This window comes from Pleuronectes platessa, chromosome 4 (genome assembly GCF_947347685.1).
Source record: "Pleuronectes platessa chromosome 4, fPlePla1.1, whole genome shotgun sequence".
In the NCBI taxonomy this organism is placed as follows: domain Eukaryota; kingdom Metazoa; phylum Chordata; class Actinopteri; order Pleuronectiformes; family Pleuronectidae; genus Pleuronectes; species Pleuronectes platessa.
This window is the reverse complement of record NC_070629.1, coordinates 6293869-6307875: the sequence shown is the minus strand read 5'-3', so window position 1 is coordinate 6307875 and position 14007 is coordinate 6293869. Positions and strand designations below refer to the sequence as shown.

The following is a 14007-nucleotide window of genomic DNA, read 5'->3' as shown; positions in this document are numbered from 1 at the left end:
CAGGGCACCTTCTTCCACATGTTTGCTGTGTCTCCCACATGGCTTCTGGCAAACTCCAAACGGGATTTTTTATGGATCCCTTTCAACAATGGCTTTCTTCTTGCCACTCTTCCATAAAGGCCAGATTTGTGGAGTAGACGACTAATAGTTGTCCTGTGGACAGATTCTCCCACCTCAGCTGTAGATCTCTGCAACTCCTCCAGAGTAACCATGGGCCTCCTGGTTGCTTCTCTGATTCATTTTCTCCTTGTCCGACTCTTCAGTTTGGGTGGACGGCCTCCTCTTGGTAGGTTTGTGGTTGTGCCATATTCTTTCCATTTTCTTATGATGGATTTTATGGTGCTCAGAGAGATGTTCAAAGCTCTGGATATTTTTTTATAACCTAACCCTGCTTTATATTTCTCCACAACTTTATCCCTGACCTGTTTGGTGAGCTCCTTGGTCTTCATGATGCTGTTTGTTCAGTAATGATCTCCAACAAACTCTGAGTCCGTCACAGAACAGGTGTATTTATACTGAGATTAAATTGCAGACAGGTGGACCCTATTTACTAATTATTTGACTTGCAAATGTGACTTGTGAATGCAATTGGTCGCACCAGATCTTTGTTAGGGGTTTCACAGTAAAGGGGGTGAATACATATGCACTCAACACTTTTCAGATTTTTATTTGTAAATAATTGTGAAATCCATGTAATATTTCCCCCCACTTCCAAATGATGCACTATTTTGTGTTGGTCCATAACATAAACTCACGATGAAATAAATTTTAATCTGTTGTTATACCATGACAAAATGTAGAAAAGTCCAAAGGGGGTGAATACTTATGCAAGGCACTGTATATCGTATCGTAGAGTATTGTGAGGATCAATTTGGACATTCACAATCACTGTTTGTGCTTAAAATGTTATAATTTAAAACAAATCATTTCATCTTAAAGATTTTACAATTTAGGGCGAGAAGCTAGAGGTCAAGGTGAAGGGTATTTTCTTGTAGCATTGAGATGGGAAGAGAAGGTCTGCTCGGGCAATACTGATACAAGTGGTGTTTCCAGGTTTGACCTGCTGTGTCTTCAATATGACCTGAGCGCTTTGACCTTTCTGCAACATTCCGTGGGTTTGCAACAACTGACACAGGAAATCTGACCATTTTGATGATTCTAAGATTTGAACTGCTTGTTTAGTATCCAAATTTGAGACAAGCTGAAGAGATGAGACCAATCTAACCGTAAAAAAAATCTGTCTAGTCAAAGAGATGAATATTAAAAGATGCAGCTTCGCGTGGTATCGCAGAAGCCGACCCTGTCTTGCTCTCAGCTGAGGAGAACGTCTCCCTCACACGAGTGTTTGTGTTGCATCAGGCTTCCCGTTGATCCAGGATCCAGTCTGTAATTGACTTTGTGCCGCAGCTCGGAAAACACACAGAAGCGATGTGGTGCTAACAGACAGGGGCCCGAGGGACACGCAGAAGTCTGGCATCTGCTCGGCAGGCATGGAATTCATAAAGCGAATCCAGAATGCATTTTAAAGCCAGCTGCCACTGACGGCTGAGACATGACAGAGAGGCAGAGCCAGTCACGAGGCTCGTGGTGCTCCACGTGGCTCTGCTCTTCTGTTAGTCTAATCTCTGCGGGGAGATGAGGAAGCCTGATTTCCCTGATGTTCACTGATGAGCTCTCAATGCTTAAAAACCCAATAGGTCGCTGAAGGGTAATCAAGTCAAACAAGGGGAAAAAAAAGGTAAACATTTGAATGGCAGTGATTACAGTACGGCAGCTTTTGTCTCAGTCTATTAAAAGCACTGGCAGAGAATCTGTCAAGCTGTTCCAGTCCCTACTATCGGCTCTAAATATTGTTTCACGGTGCTAATGAATCTGCAGTCACTCACATGGCTCAACTGGTAGAGAGCACATGTTGAGGTCCCTGCTGCCACAAAGAAATCAGGCACAAAAAAAAGAAAAACTTTTATTCACACAATATGTTGAGTTTGAATCCTTGCCACAACCTACAGTGTGCTTTAGTGAACCTGAGCATCCTCATCATGTGAAAGAGTTAATTCCTTATTATGAGGCTCCAGCAGGAAGTCATTAAAGACTCGGCAGCTTGTCCAAAATGCTGCAGCACGGGGCCTGACAAGAACCAGGAGAAGAATCCACATTTCTCCTTTCCTCTTCCCATGGTGGCAGCTGACCGTGGACTATGATGACAACAACACTGCTTGATACACAATATGAATTGAGGGGCCTCTGAAGAGTCAGGTGATTGTTTACTATGGGTCCATTACTGTAGGGCGGCAGAGTAAATCAGTGTTTGCGTAGGTTTCCCCTAAGTTCTGTAGCTTGACTATTGAGGTGTGATTGTTAATTAGGGCTGGGCGATATGAACTCAAATCAATACAACAATAAATTTAACAAACTTAATTTTGTCATTAATTGATGGTAATACAGCATGGTACAAGGAACCTGGGCCACCGTGGCAAAATGAATGTAGTGGAAACGCGACAGTTTGTGAACGCACGCATTGGGGAAAGTAGGAACTGACATGAGCAGGATTAAGTTGGTTAGAGGTTATAAATGTCAGTTTCAATACATTTTGAGTTGATTGGCCAGCCCTAGTGTGAAATGTTGCCTCAATATGTTGGCCCTGTGATGGACTGGTGACCCCAGCCTCGTCCAAGCTTGTCAGCTATAATTGGCTCAAGGCCCTTTTGACCCTCCATGTACGTATAAGCAGTTTTGCTAATGGAGGAATTGGTGTAATTTCATTTATTTTAAAATGTCGAACCTGCACATTTTAACTGCTTATTCTTCTGCAGCAAAATCTACAAAGTAATCCTTGGAACTGGACACATGGATAACTACAACTAAAAATTTCCAATAAATCAGTAATTTCCAGTATAAACAAATCAACCCAGCAGTGTTTTCCACCCCACTGTCTCACTTCAATCAGGGAATTATTTTGAACTATTGAAGAGCGTAGAAGATGCTCCACCTCGGCTGCCTTTTTTAAAAGCAGCAGTCTCACATTATATTAGAGCTAGTGCCCCCCCTCACCTGAAAGGCGTGTGGTGTGTCGTCCACACAGTACACCCGCAGGCTGTAGTTCATGGAGCCGGCCTCCATGCTCCCAAACACAGCCAGCTTCAACCTCTTGACGGCAGCCTGCGTCAGAGGCTCGCCCACCAGGGCGTACGAGCCCGGCTGGTCCAGCAGCAAGTGGCAGCTCGATGAGTCCATTAGGCTGTAACAGGAAGTGGACTCCTCCTCTATCGACATCACTTCCTGCGAAGAAGGAAAGAGGAAGTTAACGTCTTTAGTGATTCCATAAGTCTCAGGTAGACAATATCGCATTATAGAGTCTGCCATTTTAATGCATCAATTATAACAATAGGTTTGATATATCTTTTTAAGCATTTATAATACAACATTATGAAAGTATTTTTTAAATATTGAGGCAGATTTGTTTAGCATTTTTTCAGAAAAACTGTAAACAACCCAAAGTGCACAAGAACGCTAGAACAACTTCCCATAAAACTGATACCTGTTGCAAAATAGTCAAATGTTATGTCTTAACAGTTGTATAACCTTGTATATACATATATACTGTACATAAACCCTCTGGAGGCAATTTACAGTCAGTGACACCACCAAGTCAAATGATCATGAGTTCATCAGGAAAAGTTTTAAACAAATAATTACTTTTCTTAATTTCTATTTTGTTCAACCATCCTCCTCAAGTTCATTAATATTAATGATATAGGACAATAACTAATCAAGAGAGGTTAGATTTTTTATTCTAACTAATATTTATGACTGTTGTGAATTTTTTGAAAGAAAAAATCATTGTTTTCTTTTTAACTATATCACCTAAATACACTAAAAGTCTGATATTGAAAATGTAAACATTACAGACTGCATACATTCTGCAGTTCTTCTAATTCCTTACAATAAAACCTTCAGGAGGAGTTTAGAAAATTGTATTTTACTTTCTAATAGTGAAAATTACTGATCAAAACTCATCACCAACAGAAATAATCAGACTTTATCTTTGTGACAGACACACAGAAACACACACACACACACACACACACACACACACACACACACACACACACACACACATACACACACACACAATCTGTTGAAGAGCTAAATATTCATGCCCATGGCTGCATGGATATCGTGACAGGAAAACTGTGCAAATGATGCCCAGCACACAGTAGAATGCATTATGGATTGACTTCTGGCACGGTGCAGTGGAAGAACAGTGGAGGGAACATAACACAGGTTTAAATCACAACACAAAAACCCACACAGGTTGTTAGCAGTCTCCTGAGAACATGAGAAAACATTTCCTACATGAGTGATGGTGTTAGCACATAGCAGAGTACAAAATAGTCATTATGAACAATACAGTTATTTATTTATGAAATGAAAACAGCAGCTGGGAAGAACCTCATTCCAACTGGATAAGAGCATCTTGTTCAAGTCCTATCTTGAATTCTTCTCTATTCCCTTTTCTTTTCTCTACTTCTCTAAAAGACAAACAGGAGTGTAATTGTACCAAAGGGAAGTGATGACGAGTTCAGTCTGTGTTTTTACAGTGCATGACTGAGGAGGTGGAATGATTGTTTCAAGTACACTCAGTTGCCTCACCAATTAAAGTGAAAACTCTGAACTTCATTTCAAAGGAAACATGACCTAACAAAAATGCAAAAGAGCTAAAATAACGTATATGATGAGTAAAGATTTGTTCTGATCTACTGAAGAAGCAAAAGTTGAGTGTTGACTCCTCCAATTCTCCTTCAAACATCTTTCTGTGAATGGCCAATGTCACAACATCGGTACGCAGCACTTTGCACCCCCCCATCCGTCCAGGCGAGCAGATACATTCCATGAAATACGTGTGATTATAGAATTTAATGAGGAGCTGTGAGGCCAAACAGCTAAAACACAGCCCTGAGGAGGAGCAACATTTTATTCCCTCGCAAATAACCACACGTTACCTGGCAGCGTGGCAGAGTAAAGAGGTGTTACTGGCCGTCCTCGCTGCCTGCAGGACGGCAGAGAGCACCACATGTTCACTCACTGCTGGGTCGCTTCATAACAGCCTGTAGCTACACAACCACACTGGACCTCAAGGAACACCAAGGAGGCCTTCTTGAGCCACGGAATGACCTCGAGATAAGACTGTTTTCTCAACTTGTCAAACTGTAAATTAATAAAAGAATAATGACCTGATCCTCATAAAATGTTTAAATAAAATCTGCTAAAATCTTCATATTCTTCTGAGTCACTCCCACAAATGTGCTCTTTCCTCTTATTTGCTAAAAAATACAGCAACCAGCTGTCCGGAAGTTTTCTTTGATGTTTTGGGGGATTTTTAGATCGCACAGAATTTGATTGGACCGGTGAAAGGGGAAGAGAGAGAGATAGTGAGACACATACATCAAAGGGCTGATTCGGAACTGAACATATATATTCACTGCACTTCGGGGCGGCTGTGGCTCAGGAGGTAGAACAGTTCGTCCGCAAACCAGAATATTGGAGGTTTGATCTTTGGAGGAAAATTCCACTTACCAGGTGTCTCACTGCTGTGATACTTTCTACCTGACAGGATGGAACCCTTATTTGGTGGTGTCTCACTGCTATGACCTTGATAAACAGGGTGTATGCCCTTATTCAGTGATGTTTTCTTCAACTACTACAGCAGATAGACACAGATGATGATCTCACGTCTTTTTTTCATATTTTGTTTTATTAATCGCTTCTTTGTATAAGTTCTGGCTTTTTTTAAGTTGCGGCCAGTTCCACTTTGAGCACTCTTGTTTGTTGTGTAACCTCTGCAGAGCTTACTATTAAAAAGACTCAAAGGCAACTCCGGTCTGAGAACCTCATTATTTCAAATATCAAGATGAATTTCCATCACAGATCCCAGAGACAAAGTGCTGCATGTAGATGCTCTGGATGATCAAGTGTGTGAAAGACCATTTACTGCAAAGGACTCAAGCTTTGATTCACTTTGAACTAGTTGTTTTTAAGAAATCAAAGACTTCAACCCATTATATACACCACTTCTCCTCTAAGGGTCAAGGGGTCTGGAGCCAATCCCAGCTGTTCCTGCTGACCTTGTCCCCCCCTCCAGGTCCCCTCCTGTAATGACGCATCTCACAGTCTGAAAAACCTCTGGTACTCAATACCACGGGGTTCCAATGAAAGAAGATACTGAATTTGTCACTGACAGTAGATCAGGACTCTCAGTTCAGTCTGAGAATCTGAGATTCCATACAAAAATAAGTTTGTATTGAGGAACCGACTTAACACATTTTTTGATTTCAATAGAATTTGACATTGACAATAATACATAATACCACCAAGCTTATTATTTGACTAAAACCACAATGTAAGGGTGTTTCCAGCAGTGCTCCAGCTGAGGGACTGATAAATTATACCGTTCAGTTTGGCGTCTCACCAGAGCTGTATCGCAATTCATCAGGAAACTTAAAGAATTGTGTGGAGCAAAAAAGGATGCTTATATTAGGCTCAATGCTTTCTCTATTGGCAAATTCAGCTTGTACTTTATTATCAGGTCCTGTACTGCTCAAGGCGATGCAACACACAGCGAGAGACCTTAGCACTTTTCAGCCACACTCATGTCACGGTCTGACAGTCCTTCTGTAAATACTTTATGTTTACCTATTTTATTCCTGCTGTATCCTCACAAGAGAACTGTAACACAGTGCAATATGACACTCAATAATGTTTTAGTGTGGCTGGGAGTGCGGAGGAGTCTTCTACGGGTATACTGTGTATAAAATGCCCTGAAATAGTTTTTTTTTAATGGCATGACAGGTATCCCCCCCCCCCCAGCCCGCTCTCTTTAGATTAGACCTCAATGGTTAGTCATCATTTTGAACCAGGAAGCTGTAAGGTTCTCTGTGCCCTTTTAATATCAGAGGGAAATCTCAGAGCGACATGAGTCTTCTATTCATTCCTCGTCCCCCTAGTCCCCTTCCATTCCTCATACGCAACACTTGCACATATTGAGAAATTTTCCTCTAACACCGAGGAGAAATCATTTTTTTTTTCTGTTCTCACACAATTGGAAAAACCCAGATTTTTCATAAAGGGAAGGGTTAGATACACATGAGCCTGAACTGAAGGAGGGGGAAGCCGAAATGCTCACTGACACGTCTCTAAGCAAACAAGATGTCAGCAGAAGAGCTGTTTAATCTCTGACTGGATGACCTGGAGAAAACTGACAAGGTTTCTAATCTGCAGAAGCATCGGGCGGCATCTCAGGGACAGATTATGAAAAATAGACACGGGAGGAGACAGAACAAATGAGGGACCCTGCAGATTCTGTCTTCTGTATTTTGGCAACCTCTTATGTAAGATTAGCATGCGATAAAGAAAAATACTGATATCATTTCTCATGTCTGTGTCATAAGAGAGATTAGCTGTATAGGTTTGGCTCGACTGAGGTGTCTGTAAACGAGCACAAATTAAAAATGGTAACAACTCGTTCAGTTAGTGCTGCTTGGTCTCCTTACAGGTCAGGACCCATTCACAGGCATCTGCCTCACCTAATATTAGGTGTGTCAGAAATATTGATTGTTCTTTTTTTAATAATCAGCACATTATAAATATAATACAGGGCACACTTGAAATAACATAACAGAAACAAAGAGAAACCAACAGTTATGCACTGCCAGTATCATGTGCAGGACCACAGCGTTCTTCTCTGGTATTTGACAGATTGTTCATGTAGACTTTATCGAAAGTCAGTCTGCTTGATTAAGCATTTGTAGGCATGACATATTTCACCGGATGAGTAATTAAGTATGGTTGAAACTAGTCTTTTCTACTGAGTAATGTCCAGCAGATTGGTTTGAGTACTTCAGGTCATGTGTTTCTTTTCAGCTCATGCATGTCTCATCAGTTTTGTGCAGTAATACTAAGACAGATCACTTTTTCTCAGAATTATCAATCTCCTTATACTTGGGACACGAATGTAACTTACAGAATGATACTCGGTAGAGTGCATATCTCTGTCAAGGCCCAACAGTCCCTTTAAATTCAATTAAGCTTTATAGCCAACAAAAAACTGTAGACTATATGAACTCAGAATTCCATTGTGGAAATCTTACAATACCTTACAAGGTCAGACAATACGTGTCGGCATAACAAATGAGCCATTAGTGGTGCATGTTGTCTTCTCGCTATTTATATTTTGCATGTATTAGAACTATAGCTACTATTGATTGAAATAAAGAAACAGCAAGTGTCCTTTCCACTGGAACGAACTGAGACATCATTCAGCCAGATCGCAGAAAGACTGCTTACAGCTTTTTAAGCGCAAAACATTTTTTATAGATCAGTGGAATTACGTTGCTTCACATTTATACTACAACAGAGGTAATTATTGCTCCATGTTAACGACTCAATTTTTTTTAATCCCCACATGACTCCCGACAGTGAGTGTTTCATATCGACAGTTTAAACATTATATTAAACTGTGTATTAAGACTTTTTAGGCTCATGTGACATTATATGTGGCGATAAAAATACACTCAGGTTGCTTCTGTTAGAAAACAAACAGAGGCTCTAACACTGAGCGCGGTGAAATCTGAATTTCGATCAGATGGACCTCATACTGCGTCTGTGTCTTTCCTCAGGCAGTGTTTTGCACAGACGGACTTGCAACCTTTCTCTCTGCTCCGGCAGGATTTTGTTTAGACTGCGTTTTCTTGACCTTGGAAACAGCAGTTTAGAGGCGGATGAAGTCTGTTTAGTGTTCAGGAAGACAATTGAACAAAAGTACATTTCCATGACAACTGGGCAACTCTGTTCGCTGAGGGAGACTATGTGATATGATTGGAAGCAAGAGCTGTTACTGGGCGGCAAGAAACATAGTTAAGTCAGCCAGAATCTCCAGTGTTTAGAGGAGACTGAGCTGAGCTTGCTTTGTGATACAGGCCAATGAAATCTTAATGTGTTCACCCTGGCATAACAACTGGAGGCAGAAGGAAACGTCTATAAATGTGTCAATGCTGACTTCTTTACAAAGTAGCTGTTGCTTTGAAAACCTCTACATCAAAAAACTTGTGATTTTAGGGTAGATACATGATATGGCTTATTTTCCATTCTCCAACTTCACATGAGAGGACTTTAGATGTGCTGCATGAGGGTTTTGGTTTCAAAGCTCAAGCCGAATGGAAACTATGATGACAAATATTTGATGACAAACCTTTTTTCAAAACACAAATGAGACTAATTTATTACTGCTTTGATGCCAAACCGCCGCCTTAAAGATTTTATTTTTCACCCCTGTTTAGTTGTTGGTTGTGAGCAGGATTACACAAAAGAGATTGGACCGATTACCATCAGAGGGCATATCTAAGAATTTGTACTTCCTCTATCATTGCGAAATAGTTTTTTTTCTAACATTTTCACAATGTAATAACTCATAAATCTTGATTTAAAAAAAATGGTGCGTATAGGGATCTGATATCTATGAGCATGTGCAATTTGGTACAGCTTGATTAAATGTAAGGGGACTGTTGGGCCTGGGTGCTCTACTGAGTGTAATTCTAGTTTGAACGGTTTCCTCCACCATCCAAAATGACATGTTGTTCAGAACTTGATTTGATTGACCTGTTGCTCTAGCATTAAAAAGAAGCATCTTTAAATCAGTAGCAATCGGTAGCTGTCAATATGTCTTCAGATGATGTATCTTTACACTAACTTAATATACAATCCACTGAGAGGGAGATTAGAGGACATAACAAAATAGCTGAGACGTTGAAGACAACATGCAGGTGTCGCACTGACATTTATGAGAAGGTAAGTTAAAGTAACATTATTAACTTCTGTGGCTGTAACTTTAATGTTGTTTTCATCTGGCTGCTCTAAGCAATCAAATGGGATGAGTAAGCTTATGCATAATGTCACTGTCATCCATCTCAATGTTCACTAAAGAAACATCGTTAAACTCTCTGTAGCTGTGGGCTTAACACAAACACAAGACATGACAATTAAAAACTAAATACATATATGTATATATATATATATACAGTCGATTTTGGTCAAATGACTGAGGCACTACTTGGAGCTCCTAACATACACAGTCCAGCATTTTGTAGTGAAACTTAGACCACATACATTTATTTGATATAATAATAATATTTTACCGATCCCCTAAAGGCAAGAATCATTTGTGAGGATTACTTTTGCATTTCCTCGCAATTTGTTTTTTGTTGCGTTGCAACACTATAGAAGCCTTTATTCTTCCTAAGCCATATGTAGTAGAGTCATATATCTCTGTCTGAACTCATCTGAGCCTTAGGGAAAGCTTGCCGAGCCCGACTCAAACCTGACATTCTCAAACAAGCATTCTGTTTTTATGTCTGTGATGTGATTTAAATGTAACTTGCTTGCTTGCCAGTCTTTGTCAAAACCTGGCCCAGCCTGATGGATCCTGACGGGTCTCAACCGGTTTGGTTATAGTAGCTCAGTAGCTCATTTGCACTGCATTTGCATACCTCTACAGTATGGATCAGCTTATTGGATTATTGGACATTTCACTGGACATTAGATATGCTGCTAAGTGCTATTACTTAGATATGGTTTTATAATTGGTGAAATTATATAACAAATTCTCTTGAAGAGGATAAGATAAAAGTATTGCAAGGTAAAGCACAAGTATCCCTCAAAAGATTCTCACTGTGACCTTTCAGGGTTACCTAAACGTTATTTTAACACGCTTACAGGGACCTAACCCGACTTCCATAGCACATTTGCTCGGGGTGGGATCTGGGTGCATGCAGACGCCACTGCAGTTCTTACATATTCTTCTCAGCAGCCATCTTTATCGCTTAGAAAAACATTACTCAGGACAAAGGCAGAGTATGTAGAGAGCAGGCAAATAACAAGCTCTTTAAAGGGCTGACAAGCACCACAACAGCCAGGGGCAAACCTGCAGCATTCATTATTCTGACCCATGCTTGCCATGCCAAAAATTTACGTCAGTTTTACATTTGCATTTTACATTGCCGCCTGACTGGATATCCTCTTCATTATTCACCCCCACTACTGGCCTCGTTATCATGGCGCTGGTTACTGCTCAAAAACATGAGCAAGTAATGCAAAGTGATTGGGCTTGTTTTGCCTTCAGGTTTGGGATTAAGTGTTTGGGACTTTGAATCTTCTTCACTGGAGAGAACAAAAAGGCTGAAACTGTTGCGATGACAACCCACACAGAGCTGGAAAAGTACCAAACACAATGTGTCCTATTGCAAAGCATCAGAACAAAGCTAACGGGACACGCACAACACTGGGTGAGTTACACATCGCTTAGATGTAGTAGGTGTCGATGCTCTCATGAGCTTGTGTGTGTGTGTGTGTGTATGAGTGTGTGTGTGTGTGTGTGTGTGTGTGTGTGTGTGTGTGTGTGTGGGGGGGGGGGTGGGTGTGTGTGTGTGTGTGAGGACAACTATAGAGGGAAACAGAGAGTTGTTGTCAGCAGAGAAACAATCTCCATGATTCTACTTCTGATCGCCTCACGTCTAAATTCAGTCTGCCGTGTCTCTCCTTATCCCCTGATCAATACTTCCCTTGTCCAACGGGCACCGCCACTCCCTGCATTGACTGACAGCAGCCATGCCTCTTCCTGGCCATTACATGCTGTAATTGTTTCTTTATATTCCTCCTGCCGGATCGGCGGTGTTACCTTCATCTGGCCTTATGTCACCCTCTGGACCAGCAGAGGACATAAGGCCGGATCAATCAGCTCGCCCACAAAGCCCCAGCAGTCTTTTATGGCTCACACATAATTCACCCGTCACATGTCGCAGTAACTGACTGGAGCTTTTACCAAACATAAAGCAAATGAAATGGTCACAGAACAGCGGGAACAACTCATGGCATCTGGTGTCAAGATCTGTGCCTGCAGATCGTCTAAATCACCAGATTAATACCAATCAATCTTGACGGTAACAGACCTCGGATGTAATCCTGCAGCAGCATTAGCATTTAATGAAGTCATGGTTCTGGGAAAGTGAAGCTGTGTTCTGGTCTCACATATGGTAAATGCACCAGTGGCAGGCCGTCAGGGCCACTCAAGTAAAGCTGTGCCCGACCTGTCTGAAAATAGACATTAATTCAATTCAAACAATCAAACGATCCCAGAACAGTGACGTAAAGGATCTGATGTTGCCAACTTCCACAGATCTTTTATTTGCGTCTATCGTTCCTGTCATTTTTGTGGGTGTGAGTGTGTCCCTTTGACAAAGTGTTGGGGGCGGGGGGGAGCAGCTTGTTATGTAGTTTTGTTCATTTAGAATCAAACCTGATTACAGTAGCAAAAGACAACTTTGTGATATTTCTGTCGGTTTCCGCTGTAGCAAAGACAAGACCTGTTTTTGAATTTCACCCATGTGTTTTTGAGAAAGGCCCCCCACCATCAAATGAAATGTTTGCTTCTGGCTTTTAACAACATGGCTACTGCTGGCCACCTGCTAAGACCACCACTTTAAACTGCAACGCCTAAGCTCAGTGCTTTGATAAAGGCAGAGTAAAACAAACCTGAAGGCAGGTTTTGTTACTGATAAAGTAGACTTTTTGATTGGATCTTGGATAAATGGACTGCTGTCATACAGAGCTTGATCACATGACATTTCCTCAACATGCACCCAATATTCATGGCGGATGGATTGCAACCTCTGTAGGTGGTTAGTGACCTCATTGAGGACATGGGCAGAAATAATAATGTTATGCTAGCAGCCATTAGCCAGGTAACACATGAAGAGGTCCTCTTCTCAGTCCTGATGTCATTCAAGACACACGTCTTTTGGACAACACAAAAGTGAGGATGTAAATGGAGTCTGACTGTTGGTCAAGTCCTGGACTACCTGGACAAAACTGGACATGTTGGCTGCTGAATTTGTGGAACGCAAAAAAACAGGTCCCATCAGATAAGTCCAGGTCCAGTTTCTGTACCTGTCTGACCACTGCTCTCTCCACTCCCCATTTAAGTTCCCTCCGTACCTAATCCAGTTTCTGTTTCTCTCCAGCTTCCCCTTCTTTGCCACCTCTTTTTCAAAATTGAGCTTCTATATTTACTCCAGTTGTCCCACTGCCTGCTATTTCCATTACCTGGGGAAAGCCACCGATAACTATCAGGGAAAACGAAAGCACTGAAGAAAGCATTTGGTTTTCCATGAAATTTCAGGCAAGAGGCCAAATAAACTTGTATAGTAATAGTGTGGCTCATAGGGACCTGCACTGAAGCCATTACTTTGCATTAAAAATTTAATTCCTAAAGATAACTTAAAGTAAAAAAAACAAATTTAACATATATTAATCAGTGGAGCTTGAGGTCTGAGGTAGAATACATCTGCAGCAGTTGCATGAGCTAATTCAGAAACATATGGGCCCCATGTGGAATGAACATGAACAAAAGGGGAAGCAGGCTTCATTACAAAGCTGGTGTTTGTTTGAATCCGCTGATCCAGGTGTTGCAGCTGAATTTGCATAAAAAAAAGCATGCTAATTTTAACCAGGTAAAGAAGTGAGTGTATTGCACATGCTGCAGATGCAATTCCCCTATCTGCCTATTGTATCTCACTGAAGCCAGACAGGTGTTCAGTGGGAGGAAGGAGCTCCAAAAAAATACAGATTCACATAAAAACAAATTACTTTATTTTTCTTCCGTGACTAGTTTTTTCTTCTGCTTAATATCTTTACAAAATCAATACGCTTGTACTTCTGTCACATTCATGGTCTTGAGATGAAGCTGGCTTCGTAATGCAGACATAACCAGTGGAAACACTTGAGTTTGGTTGATTTACCCCTCCTCCTTTCATTCTTGTTGACATTTAGCCACCAAACAAAATAATGGTGCCAATCAGGGAAAAGAGACAACAGGGGAAAGGCAAACACTGTGTCTAAGCCCGGCTAAGATCCTGATGGGCCGCATGGTACTTGACAGTTGTGGTTCTGCAGATCTCA

At 41.2% G+C, this 14007-nt stretch overlaps 1 protein-coding gene across 1 annotated transcript in view; it reads right to left on the bottom strand.

Annotated features, from left to right (window-relative positions):
* unc5db (unc-5 netrin receptor Db) overlaps positions 1-14007 on the bottom strand; it is a 198809-nt gene that overhangs the window by 16916 nt on the left and 167886 nt on the right. The window contains exon 14 of the mRNA XM_053420260.1: positions 3052-3279. Coding sequence (XP_053276235.1) covers positions 3052-3279 — 228 coding nt within the window. The remainder of the gene's footprint in view (positions 1-3051; positions 3280-14007) is intronic.